The 20,381-nt window shown below is 44.3% G+C and overlaps 1 protein-coding gene across 1 annotated transcript in view; it reads right to left on the minus strand.

Moving 5' to 3' along the window:
- Window positions 1-20,381, minus strand: part of CFAP46 (cilia and flagella associated protein 46) — a 257,741-nt gene that overhangs the window by 87,871 nt on the left and 149,489 nt on the right. Inside the window, exons 35-38 of the mRNA XM_073546509.1 lie at window positions 18,599-18,695; window positions 5,563-5,706; window positions 5,188-5,388; window positions 876-982 (exon numbers count right to left, since the gene is read on the minus strand). Of these exons, the coding sequence (XP_073402610.1) occupies window positions 876-982; window positions 5,188-5,388; window positions 5,563-5,706; window positions 18,599-18,695 (549 nt within the window). The remainder of the gene's footprint in view (window positions 1-875; window positions 983-5,187; window positions 5,389-5,562; window positions 5,707-18,598; window positions 18,696-20,381) is intronic.

The following is a 20,381-nucleotide window of genomic DNA, read 5'->3' on the forward strand; positions in this document are numbered from 1 at the left end:
AAATGGGCATTAACACAGTAAAAAAAAACAAAACTGAGCCCTATAGACTTATTTTGGGTTATAAACATTATTGGGATAGGTCAAAAAAGCTTCTGGGTCTAAAGAAAGAAAACGGGATGGAAGAATAGGGAAAGAGGGCATAGAATTTGGAAGCTAGAGAAAGAAGCAGTCCAGTAAAAATGGAAACCTACTGAAGGTATCAGACACCAAGAAATGATACTGCGTGTAACCGGGTGCTTATTTAAAGGGCATACTAAGAGTCATGTGGGCGGTGCTGGAACAGTAAAGAGTCATGCTCCTCTCTGCTTCATTGACCTCCTCCTTTGCGTTTGATAATTAACATGTGACAGTCAGGTTGTTGGGGTTGAGCTCCTTCTATAAAAAGGCGGTTGCTGTAAATCAAGGCATCCTTAATGGGCATTTGGCATTAATGATAGCTTTTCTGCAATCCCACCCAAGGGGATGTCAACCAAGAAGAAATGAGGGTGAAAAGAGACTGGACTCCATGACTCTTTCCAACTACAGCCCCGCTGGTAAGTTCTTTACGTATAGCAGACACTGTTATCAAGTATGAAATAGACAATTTTAACAGACATGTTTGGAAAGCTGGTAACAATCGCATGACAACCAGAATACTTTCAATTTTCTTCTGTGCCTGCTGATGGCAATGCAACCTCCAGGCGATCAGGCAATCGTATTGTCAGATCTGTCCTGATATGGAGGATGCAACGCATCCGCGATCATGTGACATGTACCGATAAAGTGTAGCGGGATCGAAAAAGCGCCAATAATTAAATGAAAAAAATCTGTCTCATATAAAGCAATGCAGCGTTACAAGATGACACCCCAGAACAGGAGCAGTGCTTAGCACCTACCTGGCATTTAACTTTGCTATAAGACACTCATATTCGGATTCTCTGTTTTTTTCTTTCTGCATCGTCGTTTTAAAGACATCTATAGTGGTCTCCAGGAGCGTTAAGGCCTGAAAAAAAAAATAACACAATTAGCAAAAAATATCAAGTAAATTAATTCCCCTGCATCAAACGCATCACTTTATAGAAGTTCTCTGCTCTAATAACGTTATGAAATAATCTGAGCACAATAAAAAAGAGCTGAAAAAATTGTTAGAAACGTCAAACAAAAAGTCCCATTAAGGCTACGTTCCCACGATGAGCTTTTGATGTTGCAGATTTTCCACAGTGTTTATGGACCTATTTATTACATTTTACCTGTGTTTTATTACATGCATTTTATCACGTTTTTGAGGCTGTGATTTTTGTCTCTTGCTGGTGTGTCATAGTAACATAGTTAGTAAGGCCGAAAAAAGCCATTTGTCCATCCAGTTCAGCCTATAATCCATCAGAATAAATCCCCAGATCTACGTCCTTCTAAATAACCTATTAACTGTAAGATACAATATTGTTACGCTCCAGGAAGACATCCAGGCCTCTCTTGAACCCCTCGACTGAGTTCGCCATCACCACCTCCTCAGGCAGGGAATTCCAGATTCTCACTGCCCTAACAGTAAAGAATCTTCTTCTATGTTGGTGGAAAAACCTTTTCTCCTCCAGACGTAGAGAATGCCCCCTTGTGACCGTCACCTTCCTTGGTATAAACAGATCCTCGGAGAGATATTTGCATTGTCCCCTTATATACTTATACATGGTTATTAGATCGCCCCTCAGTCGTCTTTTTTCTAGACTAAATAATCCTAATTTTGCTCATCTCTCTGGGTATTGTAGTTCCCCCATCCCCTTTATTAATTTTGTTGCCCTCCTTTGACACGTTTTAAATAAAGCTGCTTTGCTTTACATACGTTCTGATATAAAAACGAACACATGGGCCATGCACATACAGTGAGCAAGTCGGTAAGGCTGGTTTCACATTTGCGTTTTTTAGCGCTGGAAAAAAACGCATACCTGCGCATGCGTTTTTTCCCCTATATTTAACATGGGTGCGCATACCTGCGCACTGGTAAGCGCATGTATGCGATTTTCATGCGCTGCGTTTTTTTGGGGTGTGCGTTGGTATTTTCCAGACGCAGCATGTTGCATTTTTTGGCCCTGCAAAAAAGCGCATGCGCACATATGCGCACGTTTTGCGCTAAAAATGGCCATTATAGCCTATGGATGCGCATATGTGCGCACTGGCATGCTCATGTATGCGTTTTTTTGCATATGCGTTTTTTTTTTTAACCATGGAATTTAGGGGTTTGGGTTAGAGTTATGGTTAGTTAAGGGGGTTTAGGGTTAGGGTCAGGGTCAGGGTTAGGGTTGGGGTTTGGGTCAGGGTTAGGGTTAAGTATGGTTTGGTTAAGGGTTAGGGTCAGGGTTAGGGTCAGGATTAGGGTTAAGTATGGTTTTGTTAAGGGTTAGGGTCAGGGTTAGGGTTAGGGTCAGGGTTAGGGTTGGGGTCAGGGTTAGGGTTAAGTATGGTTTTGTTAAGGGTTAGGGTCAGGGTTAGGGTCAGGATTAGGGTTAAGTATGGTTTTGTTAAGGGTTAGGGTCAGGGTTAGGGTTAGGGTCAGGGTTAGGGTTAAGTATGGTTTTGTTAAGGATTAGGGTCAGGGTTAGGGTCAGGATTAGGGTTAAGTATGGTTTTGTTAAGGGTTAGGGTCAGGGTTAGGGTTAGGGTCAGGGTCAGGATTAGGGTTAAAGTATGGTTTGGTTAAGGGTTAGGGTCAGGGTTAGGGTTAAGTATGGTTTTGTTAAGGGTTAGGGTCAGGGTTAGGGTTAGGGTTAGGGTCAGGGTTAGGGTCAGGGTTAGGGTTAGGGTCAGGGTTAGGGTTAGTTAGGGTTTAGGGTTTGGGTTAGGGTTAAGTATGATTTGGTTAAGGGTTAGGGTCAGGGTTAGGGTTAGGGTCAGGGTTAGGGTTAGTAAAGTCATGGTTTGGGTAGTGTGAGGGGCCACCTAAAAATGTTGGAAAAAAATGCAAACGCGGTAAAAACGCACTAAAAACGCATACAAACGCATAAAAACGCTGCGTTTTTTTCATGCATGCTCATAAAAATGCTTGAAAAAAACGCAGCAGTTGTATGCTTATGTATGCGTTTTTTCAATGCGTTTTTTTGCGGGAAAAACGCGCTGCAAAAAAAAGCAAGTGTGAAACTAGCCTTAGACAGTGTTCACACCATACTTTCTGATATTTGCCTTTGACAAAACATTCTTGATATAGTCGTGTGCGGATTGCATGGGTTTTTTATCTGTAGATTTTCTGCATCTAATGCAAGTCTATGGGGAAAATCCGCACATAAAACTCAGCGTACCCGCAAGAGAAAACGTTGTGTTGCGGATTTGAAACACTAACCCGCAGGTCAGTTTGGGCTGAGTATAATAAAAAGCAGAGTGGGCAGGAGATTTCTAAAAATCCCACCCACTTTGGGATTTGGGAAGTTAAACAGGGCCAAAAACGCACCCAAAACTCATCGTGGGCACACAGCCTTAAATGTTTCCACTACAAAGCCTCTACAGCAATTTTTAGTGGAGCTGGTCCTATGTTCGAGCAGAAAGTCCACAAAGAACTCTGCGACATAAATAAAAAAGGAAAATTAGAGGCGCTTAACGCTATTTCACTCTAAATGGTGTCAAAAAAACCTATCAGATGCAACGGCTGTCTGACAACACTTATGTAAAAAGGCTGAATCTATCAGCGTATTGCCACGTTACAAAAGTCCACTGAGTTTTAGAGTTCCATCCGTGTGGATGACATTCTCAAAAATCTCACGTACCCTGTGGAAAATATCGACAGCGTAAATTGACCGATGCAATGTAGATCGATATGGATCAATATATCTTGTGCTGTCATGGTGCATTTGAACCTCTGCAATCCAGTGGGTGAAACGTGCGGCTTCACGACAATATCGACAATGGTGAATATCAATGCAAATATTGCTGGTGAGACATGGGAACATTTACAGCACATTAAATGAATATTGGCCGAACTTGACGATATCTGTGGGACCGGCCAACCATCGGATGTGTGTTGGGGTGTTCACCCCTTCCACCGATGGCATGTATCAGGGGAAAGTAAAACCTTGCCATTGCCCATCATCGCCCATGTTAATAGATCCTCCTAGCATGACTTTATTACATTGGCTACTCATTGAAAGGGTCATGTGTCCCTGGCAAAACTATGAGAAACTTGTAGGTCATTATGGACAGCTATGGGAAAATTTGGCTGCTTCATAGACTACAATGGAATATACAACCTTTGCGTCTCCTCCCAACAAAATTCTGAATATCCTCTCAATAAGAGGCGTTTACAGAAAGCTCCATTACTAATGTGAGTTACCGATGACGTCTGATGCCATCTTGAAGTCTTCTATTAGTTCAGGCGGGCTGCCCAGCGCTAACAAATGCATGCCGTGTGGAAAACAGACACCGCAGTTTACAAGACCAAATGAGCCCAACTGCACCCTGAATAAAAAGTGCAAAAAACACATTTTAAAAAATATATATAAATATATCTTTTATAAAAAATGTGGAGTATTGGTTAATATTTTGGCCAAAATACGTGAGCCCGTAACCTACGTCAAAGATCTCCACGCTTATATGGGTCCACTGCACCCTGATAGTGCATTTGTTTGGAGGCCTGTACGGGTAAACCTTGTTGTTCTATTGCTGTTCTCATTATTGGAGGTTTTTCAAGTCCTCTTTTTGTACTGTGCTGTATTATTATTTAGTGTTAGGTACCCGTAAGCGTGGAGATCTTTGACGTAGGTTACGGGCTCACGTATTTTGGCCAAAATATTAACCAATACTCCACATTTTTTATAAAAGATATATTTATATATATTTTTTAAAATGTGTTTTTTGCACTTTTTATTCAGGGTGCAGTTGGGCTCATTTGGTCTTGTAAACTGCGGTGTCTGTTTTCCACACGGCATGCATTTGTTAGCGCTGGGCAGCCCGCCTGAACTAATAGAAGGGTGTTGGTACTAGGCTGGCCTGGACGCTGTGCATGGCCTTAGTGTGAACAGCGCCGCATACAAGTTGTTTTTGTGCATCAACATACCAGGCAATCGCCCCCTCCATGTATTGGTAGGCTGGAGCAGTTGCTTGATTGGTATTTTTGCACCTGTGTTGCCATCTTTATATGGGTCCACTGCACCCTGATAGTACATTTGTTTGGAGGCCTGTACGGGTAAACCTTGTTGTTCTATTGCTGTTCTCATCTTGAAGTCTTACCTTCTTTTCCCCACCTTCACTTGTTGCCCCTAGAAAGGCCTCAGTGAGCGTCATGGTGGTTTTATACCACATTTCGGCATCTCTTCGTAAATCTTTGACTTCCAGTAGCAAGGACGATGCTTGACCATAATTTTTCTCACCTACGGCCAACATCGATAATAGGTAGATGCACTTTAGTAAGTATTGCTCATCACCAATTTCCTGTGAAGGTAAAATATGAGGACACATGTAACCAGGAGTCACATAAAAGAAGAAATATTTTATTAATTATAACATTTTTTTCATCTGCAAAATATGAAAAAATGTGTTTTCTCTCTTTCATATTTGGTAATTACATCTTTATGGCGTTTCAGAGGCTCGGGTATTCGGTCTCACCTGGAGAGCTTTATACGCTTGTGTTAAAAGAAGCCGAGCTGGTTGAAAAAACCCAACGTCTATTAGTATATCGGCCTTCTCCAGCCACAGATATGGAAGAGAGAGTCCGCTTAAGCCCTTTCCATCTGCGTGTATGTTCAGCAACTGTAGAGAAAACACAACAGGGTTTATGTGTAACATTGTGAAGATAAAGTGACAGAAGCGCACCCATCAATGTCTGGGAATATTCAACCAAAACTAAATGTAACCTTTCTGAAATATTTCTAATTAGGAAACAAGAAATGCCCTCATTTATTTAGTAACAAGAGTTTTGGCCCTTTAAAACAGGGTTGGCTCTCCACTTTCTCAAATCTTGACAGTAGTTTGAAACTTCCTGCCTCGGAACTGAGAAATACCACTGTGCGGTGAGAGATTGTGTGTAAACAGAAGGGAGATCTGTGCTGTGCTACAAAGGTAAAACCTGTCACAGTTTCTTCTCAATCTGCTGTGGGTTCTTTTTAAATGCAATAAGATACTCAGGAAAACCCTTTAGAAGCAGCTATGTCTCCCTGAAGTAGAGCAACTTTTTAGAAGCAGCAATGTCCTCCGCTTTCAGATTAAACCTTCAGAAGCAGCTGTATCCGCCTCCTTCCTCGAAGCTGCATAATTAACGGGCTAATTTTATTACACGGCTGATAATGAACAATATTTTGTATAGAGTTTAGATATCTAGTGAGAAGTAAGGTTAAGTATTGCCTGATTACCATTTCGCAGATTCGCTACCCATTAGGATGAATCAGTGTATTAATATACTAAATCTATACTTTGATTATAGCTAATTTATAGATGATCCGATTCTCCCATTGTATTCCATAGACTATGGAGACAACAAAAAGTAAAAACAGGCCGAAGTCTGAGTACAATTTTACATTTACTATCCAGATATTGTGCAGATTTAGCCACCATTGATATTTTCCAGTGAAGAAATGTTATACTCATTCTGGTAAGAATAATGCACAACTTGGGCTCCTGCAATACTGAGGGAAATCCTCTGATTTATTATTGACATATATTTGAGTAAAATCTTTTAATTTCATCTGCTGTCATTTTTTGTGTTTTTCTCCGAAACGATAAATCCTTTTGAAATAATTAATGTCTCCTTTTCATAGCATTATGTGATGTGTCTAAGAAGAAAGCATGAAACTCTTGTCTAGATCTAATTAGATATAGAGATGATGTCACAATGTCTCATTAAATTCTGGAATTTTTGTAGAAGTTTTAAAACAAAAAATGTTGGCTTCTAACGTGAGTAGATGAATGACACTGAAACACGCGTATTGGTATTTCATGGTCGCAGCACAACGGAGAAAACATTTCAACATTTCATAATATAAAAATTAGACCTTTCCTGTGTTTAGACTAAAATGTTTCCAAATGTAAAGTACAAGTCAGGAATGTGAGCTAGACATAATGCATAATGAAACCTACAAGATAAGAAATCAGTGCACGTTTTTTTGGGGATTTTTGCCTATCATCAGTGCAAAGCAGGAGAACTGCTCGGTTAGGTGATAGGCCTTTGACACGGAAACATTGTATGGACTATGCCAACTTGATGCTCTCCATGATGAGACCCTCTGTCAAAGAACTGCGACCCAGTCATATTGTTCTCCTGCTTTTCACTGATGAGTGGCAAAAATCCCCCAAGAAACGTGCACTGATTTCTTGTGTCTGAAATAGGAGCTTTAGAGTCATGTGGCAAGGGTCGTTAAAGGGTCGACATTAACTTTAGGATCCCTACAGGTGATGCTGGAGTTCTAGTCCTATTCCTCTATTATTAGGTTATTTGCATATTTAATTTCTCAGGGGGGCACTACATGGCCAATGCCAACCACAAGGAGAAACTTTACCTCTTACACACTCAACATAGACACATATACTGTATGTTGTATTGTAAACATTAGCCAATTTAGTGGAGTTTTCACACCATAGAAAGTGAAGAAACATTTACTGATGGATTTCGGGGTGAGGGAACTAACACCTGGGACTGTTCAGGGTGGATAAAAATCAATGTTTTTTTTTAAAAAATCAAAAAAAAAATCGGATTTTTTTGATTTAAATCGGATTTTTTTCAATAAACTGCTTTTTGAGGAAAATATTTTACCATCCAAAGGTTCTTCCATCATGAGATAAAGCTGAGTTGTTTAACTCAGTAGAATAAAGGCTGTATATGTGTAACATTCACAATGCCATGCTCTTCCAGAGGTTTCTGTAGGATTAGTGGGCAGTTTCTCTCCTATATTATCACAGACGCTCGCTTTACTTACGCAGTTCTCAAAACTGAATTTGACTCCGCAGAGGTCCCAGCCTCTTCTTCACGGCAAAAATGTTACAACATGAACAGAGTTGAGAAAAAGACCTTAATCCTATTGTTCTACAAACCTATGAATACAGAATCAACCCCTTCAGTGCCAAGTCCAAGAAGTTAGACAATATGTTTCTGATTGTTTGGAGTGGAATAAATCTGCACAACACAAGAAGAATGTGAATCTAAGTGTGAGGAGGAGGAAGGGCAAGCAGACAAGAAAATGAAAGTGAAACTTTGAGCACAATACTGCAGCATAGCCACAGACAGACAAGTCTGGATCTGTTTGTGTGTACGATCTGAGGTTTATTACATTCTTTCCTTATAATGGCAGCAGGCCGTAAAAGAGACCCAGTTTGGGAATATTTTAATGAAGCTCCTTCGCCTATCGGTAAGGCAGGCATGCGTGCAAAATGCAAACGATGCAACAAAGAGATGCAAGGCCTGGTGGCGCGAATGAGGCAACATCATGAGAAGTGCGGTGATGAAGATGTTGGTCAACACTTCTGAACAGGCAGGATCTTCAGGTTGGTAAACATTTTTATTGAATCCTATTTCTAAAGACTGAACTGTCATGTGTGAGAAAAATTATATTTCTTATTATTACTGCATGTTACTGTCATTTGGTACAGTTATGAAGAAAAACAAATATTCCTTTTGGGGCAGGGGCAGTGATGTGTTGTGTACAATAAGCAGAAATTGTATAAACAATAAAATAACAGCATTGACTTTTTTTGTTTAGGGGAATTCATGGATTCTGGAAACTATCCACCTCCAAGATCACCATCATCCTGTTCTACAGTTTCAGAGTTATCCATCCAGGATAGTGCTTCATTAGCAGCAGCAGCATCATCATCAGACACCCACAGCCACATATCACCATCACCCAAAAGGAAGAAAAAAACCTTTACCTCCTGGAACCACCATAGATAGGTTTGTGATAAGAATTAGCAGATTAGAAAAAGAGTTGATTGATGAAAAAATTGCCCAGTTTATTTATGCAACGAACTCTTCTTTCCGTCTGACTGAGAACCCACATTTCATTAATATGGTTCAGTCACTGAGACCAGGATACAGTCCACCCAGCAGAGCTGATGTTGCAGGGAAACTGCTGGATCAAGTGTATGACAGAGAAATGGAGCAATGTGCAACAGCTCTGGAGGGTAAAATTGTTAACCTAAGTATTGATGGGTGGAGTAATGTCCACAATGATCCTATTGTATGTGCTTGTATAACAACAGAAGAAGGTAAAGTCTTCCTTGCACAAACAACTGATACGTCAGGAAATGCACACACAGCAGAATACTTACAAGAAGTGGCAGTAAAAGCTATAACGACATGTGAACAAAAATTCAAATGTCTAGTACGCAGTTTGGTCACTGACAATGCTGCAAACGTATCCAAGATGAGAAGAGATTTAGAAGAGCAGGGAGGGAATACAAAGCTGCTAATAACATATGGTTGCAGTGCTCATTTGCTGCACCTCTTAGCCAAAGACTTAAGTGTTCCAGAAATAAAGGCTAATGTTGTTGAAATTGCTAAATACTTCCGTAATAATCATTTTGCTGCAGCAGCTCTGAAAAGGATGGGTGGAACCAAGCTAACGCTCCCACAAGATGTTAGATGGAACTCTGTGGTGGACTGTTTTGAGCAGTATATCAAAAACTGGCCTATTCTGATGACACTTTGTGAAGAAAATCGAGATAAAATAGATGGCACTGTCACGGCCAAAATCCTCAACATTGGGCTTAAGAGAAATGTTGAACATATGCTGAGCTTCCTGAAACCCATCTCTCAAGCTTTAAACAAAATACAGAAAAATAGCTGTTTTATTGCAGATGCTGTTGAAATTTGGAAGGAACTGAGTGAACACTTAAAAACACAACTACACATGGACAGAATTAAATTACAAGCAGTAAACAAACGAATGGGACAAGCACTGACTCCAGCTCATTTTTTGGCAAATATTGTCAATATCCAATATCAGGGTCAAAACCTAAGTGCTGAGGAAGAGGAGTTAGCTATGACATGGGTATCCAGCAATCATCCATCTTTAATGCCAACTATAATAAACTTCAGAGCTAAGGGGGAACCATTCAAGAAATATATGTTTGCTGAAGATATTTTAAGGAAGGTCACACCAGTAAACTGGTGGAAGTCACTTAAGCGCTTGGATTTAGAGACTGTTCAAGTAATGATTTCACTTTTAACAGCAGTAGCTTCTTCTGCAGGCGTTGAAAGAATATTCTCTTCCTTTGGACTCATTCATTCTAAATTGAGAAATCGGTTGGGACCCAATAAAGCAGGAAAGCTTGTTTTTCTTTTCCAGATTATGAATAGGAACAAAGAAGATGATGATGAAGATGACGACAAGTGAGCTACAGAGGACAGCAGGGACAGTAGTATTTAAGTTTTTCATGTGTCGGCTGGGCTGACAGTCTAAGTTTCTTAAAATATATATATATTTTGTTTAGTCAAATTAGTTAACAAACATGGATGTTTGTTTAAGCAAATAACTTATGCTGTAATGTTGTTATTGTTTCAGTTGAATAAATCTATTTAAATTGTTATTAAGGTCAGGATTATTTTTCTCCTTCCTAAGTACAACAGAACAGTGGTGTCCAAATATGAATGATTAACTCATTAAACTGGGGAGAAAAAAGTAATATAAAAAGTGATTCTAAAAATCTTCATCTACTTGCATGTTAAAGTAGCAAGAACTAGTTTAGGTAGAAACTTTGATTTAAATCACTGATTTAAATCAAGCCTTACTGACTAGTGATTTAAATCGTGATTTAAATATTGATTTAAATCAGTTAGATTTAAATCAAATCCACCCTGGGACTGTTACAACTTTTTTCAGCACATTGGCCCACCAGCTACCGGTTGTGCTGAGCTGTGTTATCGAAACATGGATTTTTGTGAGTACTCACCATAAAATCCTTTTCTCCGAGACGCTCATTGGGGGACACAGATACTGTGGGTGTATGCTTCTGCCGCTAGGAGGCTGACACTAAGTGAAAAAAAGAGGTTAGCTCCTCCTCCGCAGTATACACCCTCGCCCCTATTGCGGGCGGAAATCAGTTTGGTGCCAAAGCAGTAGGAGGACAAAAAAATCAGCCTTAATACAGGTACAACATGTCCAAAGGAAAACACCACCCTTATATCAAATGAGTAAACACATATTCATTTAAACAAGAGCCAACTGGCTAATAGGGTGGGTGCTGTGTCCCCCAATGAGCGTCTCGGAGAAAAGGATTTTACGGTGAGTACTCACAAAAATCCATGTTTCTCCTTCGTCTCATTGGGGGACACAGATACTGTGGGACGTTCTAAAGCAGTCCCTGGGTGGGAGATTGACTCACCGATCCAAGCTACATGCACCTCCTGTTTAAAGGTGCGCTACCGTTGCTTGGAGAGTCCTTCTACCCAGGCTTGCATCCGCCGAGGCCTGAGTATGGATATTATGTTTGGCAAATGTGTGCAGGCTGGACCAGGTTGCTGCCTTGCAAACCTGTTCTGTCGAAGCCTGGTGCCGAAGCGCCCAAGAGGCGCCCACTGACCGGGTAGAGTGTGCTCTGATCCCTGCCGGAATCGACGTGCCTCTAATGCAGTAGGACTCCTGAATAGTCAAACGAATCCATCTGGCTATGGTCGACTTTGCGGCAGCGAGTCCCTTCCTGCGTTCTTCAGGGAGCACGAACAGCGTGTCCGTCTGAGGAAAGGGTGCCGTCCGTGACACGTACCTCCGGAGGGCTCTTACCAGGTCTAACGTGTGAAGAGCCTTCTTCCACACGGTGCACCGGTGCTGGACAAAATGAAGGCAAAGCAACATCTTCATTGATATGACAAAGAGGACACGACCTTCGGCAGAAAAAAGAGGGGCTGGTCTGAGGACCACCTTATACCTATGGAAAGTGAGGAACGGAGCTCGGCAGGATAGAGCCGCCAGCTCTGAAACCCGCCTGATGGAAGTGATAGCCACTAGGGGAACAACTTCCCAGGAAAGGTACCTCAGGCCGGGGTCACACTAACCGACGCAAAATACGGTCAGTATTTTACATGCGTAATACGGATGAATGTCCCCTAAATAGTGCTCCGTATGTCATCCGTAAGCAAGGTGTGGTCGCATATTTTGCGCATGTCAGCATCCGTATGTAATCCGTATGGCGAGATTTTCTCGCAGGCTTGCAAAATGGACATATAATGGAGCCCTATGACAGGGCTTCTAACAGAAACCAAAGAATAGATATAGACACATAGAATGCATATATATATATATATATATATATATTCTATGTGTCTATATCTATTCTTTCGTTTCTTTATTAAAACTGTCAGTGTGAGTTTACTGTATAGCGCACTGAATTGCCGGCTTTGCTAAAAGACACCGGGTGCGTATTTCTCGCAAGTCACATGTGTGGTCCGTGTGTAATGCGTATTTTTTGCGCACCCATAGACTTGCATTGGCGTATTACGGTCGTAGTACGCTGACAATCGTAGCATGCTGCAATTGGCACGGACCGTAGAATACGGATGAGAAATATACGGCTGGTGCGAGGGACCCCATAGAGAATCATTGGTCCGTGTCTAATGCATGCTTTTAGCGCCTCTCACTCGGTCGTATTCCTTGCCAGTGTGACTCCGGCCTCAAAGCGATATCCTGAAGCGGTTCCAATGGAGCTTCCTGCAGAACACTTAGGACCATGTTAGGAACCCAGGCGTCCATCGGCGCCATATAGGGAGGTATCAAGTGGGACACTCCCCGGAAGAAAAGTTTTCACCTGCAAATTGGTAGCAACCCTGCACTGGAACAGGACGGATAAGGCCGACATTTGTCTCCTGCGGAAACCTGGGGCAAAGCCCGAGTCTAATGCTCTACCGACTGAGCTATCCGGGCTCTCTGAGCCTGACTGGAGAAAAACCAAGATGTTGGAGATCGAGAATCTTAGCGGAGAAACACCGCGGCCTCGACATCAAGCAAAGAACACCTTCCAGGTGTGGTGGTAAATTCATGCTGAAGCAGGCCTCCGGGCGCTAATCGTTGTAGCGACCACCTTGCTCCCGAACCCTGCCTGGGTTAGAATCCAAGATTCAACGGCCCTGCCGTCAAACACAGGGTCCTTGAGTTCGGGTGGCAAATTAGCACTTGAGACGGTAGATCTGGGCGCTCTAGCAGGCGCCCAAACATCGGCGAGCAGCTGCCTTAGATCTGCGTACCACGCTTGACGGGGCCAGCAGAATCGCCGCCCCCCCTTCCATCTTGATCCCTTTGCTGACTCTCGAGAGTAGTGGCAGTGGGGAAAATAGATATGGGAGGCGATACTGGTTCCATGGTAGAACCAACGCGTCCACCGCGAATGCCTGCGGGTCCCTGGCCTGAGCGACATATGTGGGCACCTTGGCATTCACTCTGGAAACCATCAGGTCCACATCCGGAGCTCCCCACAGTTGACAAATCTGTTGAAGAACTTCGGAATGTAGAGACCACTCTCCGGATGCAAGACCCTGCCGGCTGAGGAAGTCTGCCGCCCAATTTTCCACGCCCGGGATGTGGACAGCCGAAATCACCGAGTGGTTTGCTTCGGCCCACTGAAGAATGTGCTCCACCTCGCGCATGTTTGTTCTGCTGCGGGTGCCCCCCTGACAAATTATGTAAACCACCGCCGTGGTGATGTCCGATGGAATCCGGACGGGGCGGCCTGCTAGAAAGTGATGAAACTTCTGCAGAGCCAGCCGAATTGCTCGTATCCCCAATAAGTTGATCGGGAGGCGTGCCTCCTGTGGCGACCACCATTTCTGGGTTGTGTGGTGGCGAAACACCGCTCCCCAACCGAGGAGACTGACGTTGATTGTCATTATCAGCCCATGACATGGGGGAAAGGTTTCCCCTAGGCCAGAGAAGAACTGGTTATCCACCATCCGAACGACTGCCTGACTTGAGAGGACAGTTTGCACCGCCGATCGACTTCGATTGCTGCCACCATTTTCCCTAGGATCCTTATCGCGGATCGGATGGTATGAGGGACTGGTTGGCGTAGTGTCCAGACTCCCTGCCGGAGACTAGCGCCCTTTCCTGAGGGAGAATTATCAACCTTCAGCAAGCGTCGAAGATCATTCCTAGGAAGGAGATCCTCTGAGCTGGCACAAGGGATGATTTCTTTGCATTGACCAACCATCTAAGCGGCAAGAGTATCTAGCGTGATGTTGACACCTTCCTCACATGCCCGTATTGACGGGCCCTTGACCAAGAGGTCGTCCAGATAAGGCAAGATGACTATGCCTCGAGAATGTAGTGTGGCCCTGACAATTGCCATAACCTTTGTGAACACTCTGGGAGCCGTGGCTAGCCCGAAGGGTAGCGCTACGAACTGCAAATACTGAACGCTGATGGCGAAGCGTAGCCGCCTCTGATGAGGAGGAAAAAATGGAAATATGCAGAAATGCGTCCTGGCTGTCAATTGAGGCCAAGTATTCTCATTGCTCCATGACCGCTATGACTGAACGGAGACTCCATCCGGAAATGTCTGATCCTGATGAATTTGTTCAGAAACTTCAGGTCCAAAAAACAGGCCTGACATAACCGTCCTTTTTGGGAACCGCAAAAAGGTTGGAATGAAACCCCTAAGCTCTTCTGTGTTCCGGCACTGGAACAATGACTACGTTGTGCAGGAGCGACTTGATGGCTCCCAATAGAGCCCTTACCTGGGTATCCACCCTGGGAAGCCGGGAAAGAAAAAACCATCTTGGAGGGTATCTGACAAATTCTATTTTGTAACCTGGAGGACACCAATTCTTTTACCCATGCGTCGTGAGCGATGTTTGCCCAGACGTGGTGAAAACAGAGAAGGCGGCCGCCCACTTTGCTGGTGTCGTCTGGTAAAGACCTCAAGTCATTTGGCCGATGATCCTTAGGATCTGGGTCCCCTCGATCTGGCCTGTTGAGCACGCATTCTCCCCAATGGGTTGGCTCTATATGACCTGTCGCTCCCTATCCTGATTGGGGCGGCCTGAGGTGGCGGAATTGGGCCCCGTAGTCCACCCGGAGTCTTTTAACGTATGACCCCGGACCGGTCTCCTATTCGGGTCCCGAACCAGGCTCAGGCTGCTTAGCGGCCACCACCTGACCAATGCCGTCACGCCCGGCCTAGAATGGCCGGTGGCACTGCGAAAGGCCTGAAAACGTGCCTGAACCGGGTGACGAAAAAACGATTTAACCTTCTGTTGAGGGAGAAACCAGCTCTTTCCTCCTGTGGAGTCAGAGATAAATTGATACAAAAATTGGCGGCCGCACTGATAAGGTAGGGAAGTCAAGGACTTCTTGGAAGTTGAATCGGCCCGCCATGTCCTCAACCACAGGGCTCTTCAGATAGAGATTGCATTAGCGGCAGCAAGTGCTGAACAATTGGCCGCATCCAAAGACGCATTCAATACATAATCTCCGGCTATCGTCATCTGACATGTGACCTCCGAGATCTCTGCAGGTAGATCCTGCTCCTGCGCGACCTTGTTTAATGTTTCTGGCTATGATATCATAGCCTTGGCTACCCAAGTTGCTGCGAACGACAGGGCTGTGGAGTCGGAGTCGGAGTCGGAGCTCATTTTGGTGGAGTCGGAGTCGGAGTTGGAGTCGGTATAAAATGGACCGACTCCGACTCCTAAAATATATAATAAATTGGGCACAGTAGTTCAATGCAGGATGTGCTGAATATTTTTTCATAGGAGTTTGGGAAAGTTATGAAATGTCCTATAAATGGCTGTTCTATTCCTGATCTAAGGCTACATTCACACACAGCGTTTTTCCTGTGTTTTTTGAGGATACGTTTTTCAGCTGCAAAAGTTGATCATCTTTTTAAAAAACTGCATCACCTGAAAGGTTTTTGAGCTCATAGATAATGTTTTCAATAGCAAAAACAGATTAGAAATCTGCTCTATCTATCCATTTATCCATATCTGTCTATCCATATCGTATCTGTACCAAAAAGAATGAAAACCGGGTAGTACACCAATATATATTCTGTTCTATCTAAATATCTTGATTATTGGATCATAAAAATGATTAAATGTCTGAGGTTCACATTGTACTACAATAAATTTTTCACTTAAATATAAGCAATATGTGTGGGAGTCGGAGTCGGAGTCGTGGAGTCGGAGTCGGAGTCGGTGTAAGGGAAATTGAGGAGTCGGAGTCGGAGTCGCAGGTTTGGCTTACCGACTCCACAGCCCTGGCGAACGAGGGAGCGAGTGCAGACCCTGACGCCTCATATACTGAACGACCTAGGCTCTCAATAAGGCAGTCCGTGGGATCTTTAATCGAGGAAACCCTAGGGACAGATAACAGGGTCTTAGTGGCCAGGCGTGAAACCGGAGGATCCACTATCGGGGATTCCATCCATTGTTTACGGAGGTCCGGAGCAAATGGATAACGTTTCGAGTGCCCTTTAACCCGACAAAAATGCGATTTTGGACGTTCCCTGTGCTGCTGCACTATGTCCTCAAACTCAGGGTGAGAGGAAAAAAATTCTGTGTAGCCGCTTCACCCGTTTACATGCCACTTTACGCCCCGTAGCCGCTGCGGTATCATCCTCAATCCCCAGGGTCTGATTGATGGCTTCTATGAGGCTGTCCACTGTTTCACATGACCCTGGAGTGTCCAGGTCCATGGGCTCGTCTGAGTCGCAATCTGATGTCTGCTCGCTATCAACCACTGGTGACGGGGAGCGAGAAGCAGACCTTACGGATGCCGAAGGCACCGGATGGACTGGGCGACACCGTGTGGATTCGTTTCCCCCCGAGTCTGCCTGGCATGAGGGTGGCCCCTGCAGGCCGGAGGCTCCTGTGAGGTGGAGGTTCCCTCTAAAGGTGGCGAGACACTGTCCCTGCCCCTATCTGGGGCTTGAAGGGATTCTATTGCTTTCGTAAGCGACGCCATGTACTGTGACAGTGATCGGGCCCACTCCGGGGCATTTGACACATTGGTCGCGGTCGCAGGGGAGGGCTCCTGGGCGCGTTTGGATTTGCAGGCTTCGCATAAATGCTGCTCTGCGCCCATGGAAACGCAGCCCGAAAAGAGATGCATGCCGCGTAAAAGAATGTGTGCGTCTTTGCTTTTGTTCGGACATGCTGTATCTGTCCGCTGCTGGGGATATGGGGAGGAGGTAGCCTCTCGGGCAGCACTTACCCCAGTCCTGCGCCCCCTGACCTGGATGATTCCTTTAAATCGCGCGCCGACATCTGTGGCGCGCACCAGCCTGTAAAATCGCTCTAGGGGCGGTACTCCCACTTTGCAGCCTAGCCCGTGCTCCGAAGCCGAGGCCTCGATTTTTACCGCCGCCGAGTGCGGGGCGGGCTGCTGGAAGTGAAACGCGGCCCCGAGGGCGGAACTTCCGGCCGCGGCATAGCTCCGGCCTCAATTTTTCCCCTACCCGACCGGGGGGGGGCGCGGTACCAAAAGTGGCGCTACTGACCGGCGCAGTGTTCCTGTCCTGACGGATCCAGCCCTTCTCTTGCATGGCTAGTGGACACCGAGAGGCGTGCTGCGGCTGTGGGCTCCAGCCCGAAATCTTCGCAGGAGCCCTCCCCGACCCTCTCCTCACCGATGATCTTCTTCAGCCTGCAGCACAGGTATGTGAGGGGGTCTTTGATAAAAAATAGGACGGTGCAGGCACCCTAGCTCCATCTAACCCCTTCAGGGGGTGAGGAGAGGGACCGTCCGCCACCTTGCAGCACCGCCGTCTAGCGTTGGTGGAGCAGTGGGGGCCGAACAGACTAGTCTTGTGCCTCTGTGCAAGCCCATGGTTTCAATACCTAGGGGTGGACAGGGCTAAGTCTGGCATAATATCCCACGTCGCAGGAGAGGATACGTGGAGGGATACTCGCACGTGGTCGCCCGTTGATGGTTTGGGGAAATCGGATCCTTTCAATAGGATGCGTTGCCCCTGTCTTATCTTCATAAAATAAAAAACAAAGAAAAAAATAGATGTCTGGGGAAAAGTCCCAGAGATGTCCCTCGGTGCGGGAAAGGATACGCGGAGACGATACTCAACGCGTGCTCGCCCGTTGATGGTTTGGGGAGATCGGACCCTTTCAATAGGATCCGTCGCCCCGTCTCATCTTCATAGTAAACTAGAAAAAAATAGTCTGGAGAGATCCAGACTGTGTGTGCCTCCATAGGACACTAAGCAAAAACTGATTTCCGCCCGCAATAGGGGCGAGGGTGTATACTGCGGAGGAGGAGCTAACCTCTTTTTTTCACTTAGTGTCAGCCTCCTAGCGGCAGAAGCATACACCCACAGTATCTGTGTCCCCCAATGAGACGAAGGAGAAATCAAGACCCCAAGCGAACTGCAAGGTATCACCTATCCTGTGTAGACCAATGAGCAAACACTTACTAATTTTGATAAAAACTTTTGCCAGAGTTTAAATAAATCAAATTCCCACCCACTCATGGTACTCCTCCAGGCTTTCTCAGTTTTGGGTCCCTGCTCACTTAACGTTCTCCTTTAGACCCCTCAGGCTGCTATGACTGAGTTAAATCATAAAAGAATAAAGAACAAAAAAGATCAAAACTAGACCCTAAAAATAGGTCTCATGAAAAATTGCTCTGGGATACTAAGTTGAATGAAACAAAAAACACTTGGTGTCACACAACATGACGGCGTTAAACTGAGCAAATTTGCATATGACGCCACTTACCTTTGGTTTGCAGCTCACTGAAGGGTTATCTTGGTTCTCAGTGACATTACTGTCATTTTGCTTTTCATTTTTGAGCAGAGATATTTCTTGTCTACAGCTATAATGCATCATTTCAGATACGTAAAACAAAAGATAAAAATTGGGAAGAATTATAGATACGGTATATTTACCTTTACCGAAACAGAAATTTATACCAAACATCCCCAACTAAAGTGATAATTACCTGTATTGTCCTACAAATAGTCTAAGTCCCATGGAAGGCAGTAGGGCAAGAGGCAGCGTGAGGGACTATTTGGAGTATGGACATTTTTGACTCATAACTTGTGTGTATATGTGTGTGTATATATATATTCTTACTTGCAGTACAGGAGCACAAGAACAAGAACTATGTACCAGATCTATAGAAGCAGGAATCTACCACACAAGACGACCCAAGGTGCAGACTCTGCAAAGAAACCTCAGAAACCGTCCAACACATAGTGGCAGGATGCAAGCAGGAACAGCGTATACTGAACGACACAACCAAGTAGCGGGAATTGTATACAGGAACATCTGCACAGCATATGGGCTAAGCCCCCCTAAGTCCAGGTGGGAGAAGTGACAGCAACATCAGAAAGAAGGAAAATGAGAAGCTGGAGAAATACCAGGGCCTCAAAGGAGAACTGGAGAAGATGTGGAAGGTGAAGGCAACAGTGATTCCAGTGATAGAAGCACTTGGAGTAAGTTGGAAGAATGGCTACAACAGATCCCAGGAGCAACATCTGAGCTCTCTGTCCAGAAAAGAGCAATACTGGGACCAACTAAGATCCTGCGCAGAACCCTCAAACTCCCATATATACACACATACTAATGTAATATTTATTCATACTCACCTATAAGTATATTATCTTGTATTATAATATAGTGCATAATAATAGATGACTTTTACATGTATCACATTGTGTTACACCTGTATTACCGCAAGGACAGGAGATCTATCTCACGCGATAATACGAGGCCATATTAATCAGTAATAATCAGGAGGCAGAGGGCATGGTGAAGACAGATTTCTACAGATCCCAGCTCAGTAGGAAATAAGGCTCTGATGCCTGGGGCAATACATTAGGAAGTTAATAAGTTTGACATAGAAAACCATTCAATTAAATGGAAATTAAGTTATAGTTACAGAGGACCTGTGGCCACTCCAGATAAGTCTGTATAGTAAATGCTGTGGAATATCCATGACATTGTGAGGATAATAATCCTCCTATAAAGACGCTTTCTAATCTCCCTGGACACATCTGTTACAGTGAATACTTGTACAACTCATACACATAAGGGCAGGTGCAGACGACCGTATTTTTGGTCTGAGTGAGATCTGACAAAACATCGGATTGCACTCGGGCCAATGTTACTCTATGGGATCATGCACACGTCTGATATTTTTCTTTAGATCAAACCTGTTCAAGGAAAACATTCACAGCATGCACGATTTGCATCCATAAATCAGATTGCATTCAACAATGCAAGATAATGAATCCGTCAAAAAAACAGAGGACAGCACTCGAATCACATCCGGTTTTCACAGACTGACAGAATGCAGACATTTTTTTTTCCATCTTCTCCACACCTGAGAAATCTGAATCACACTGTGATCAAACTCGGATCAGAGTGTGCTTGTCAGAATTGGACCGATTTTCTCGGATGAGAGTAAATACAGTCGTGTGACCCTAGCCTTAGCCTGCTGGTTGAATGCACTGAGATCTGTGGGTTCGGACAACTTTAGATCAATGTATATGGAGGC

The sequence above is a fragment of the Dendrobates tinctorius genome, unplaced genomic scaffold, assembly GCF_039654945.1.
Source record: "Dendrobates tinctorius isolate UK_male_01 unplaced genomic scaffold, ASM3965494v1 ptg000147l, whole genome shotgun sequence".
NCBI lineage: Eukaryota > Metazoa > Chordata > Amphibia > Anura > Dendrobatidae > Dendrobates > Dendrobates tinctorius.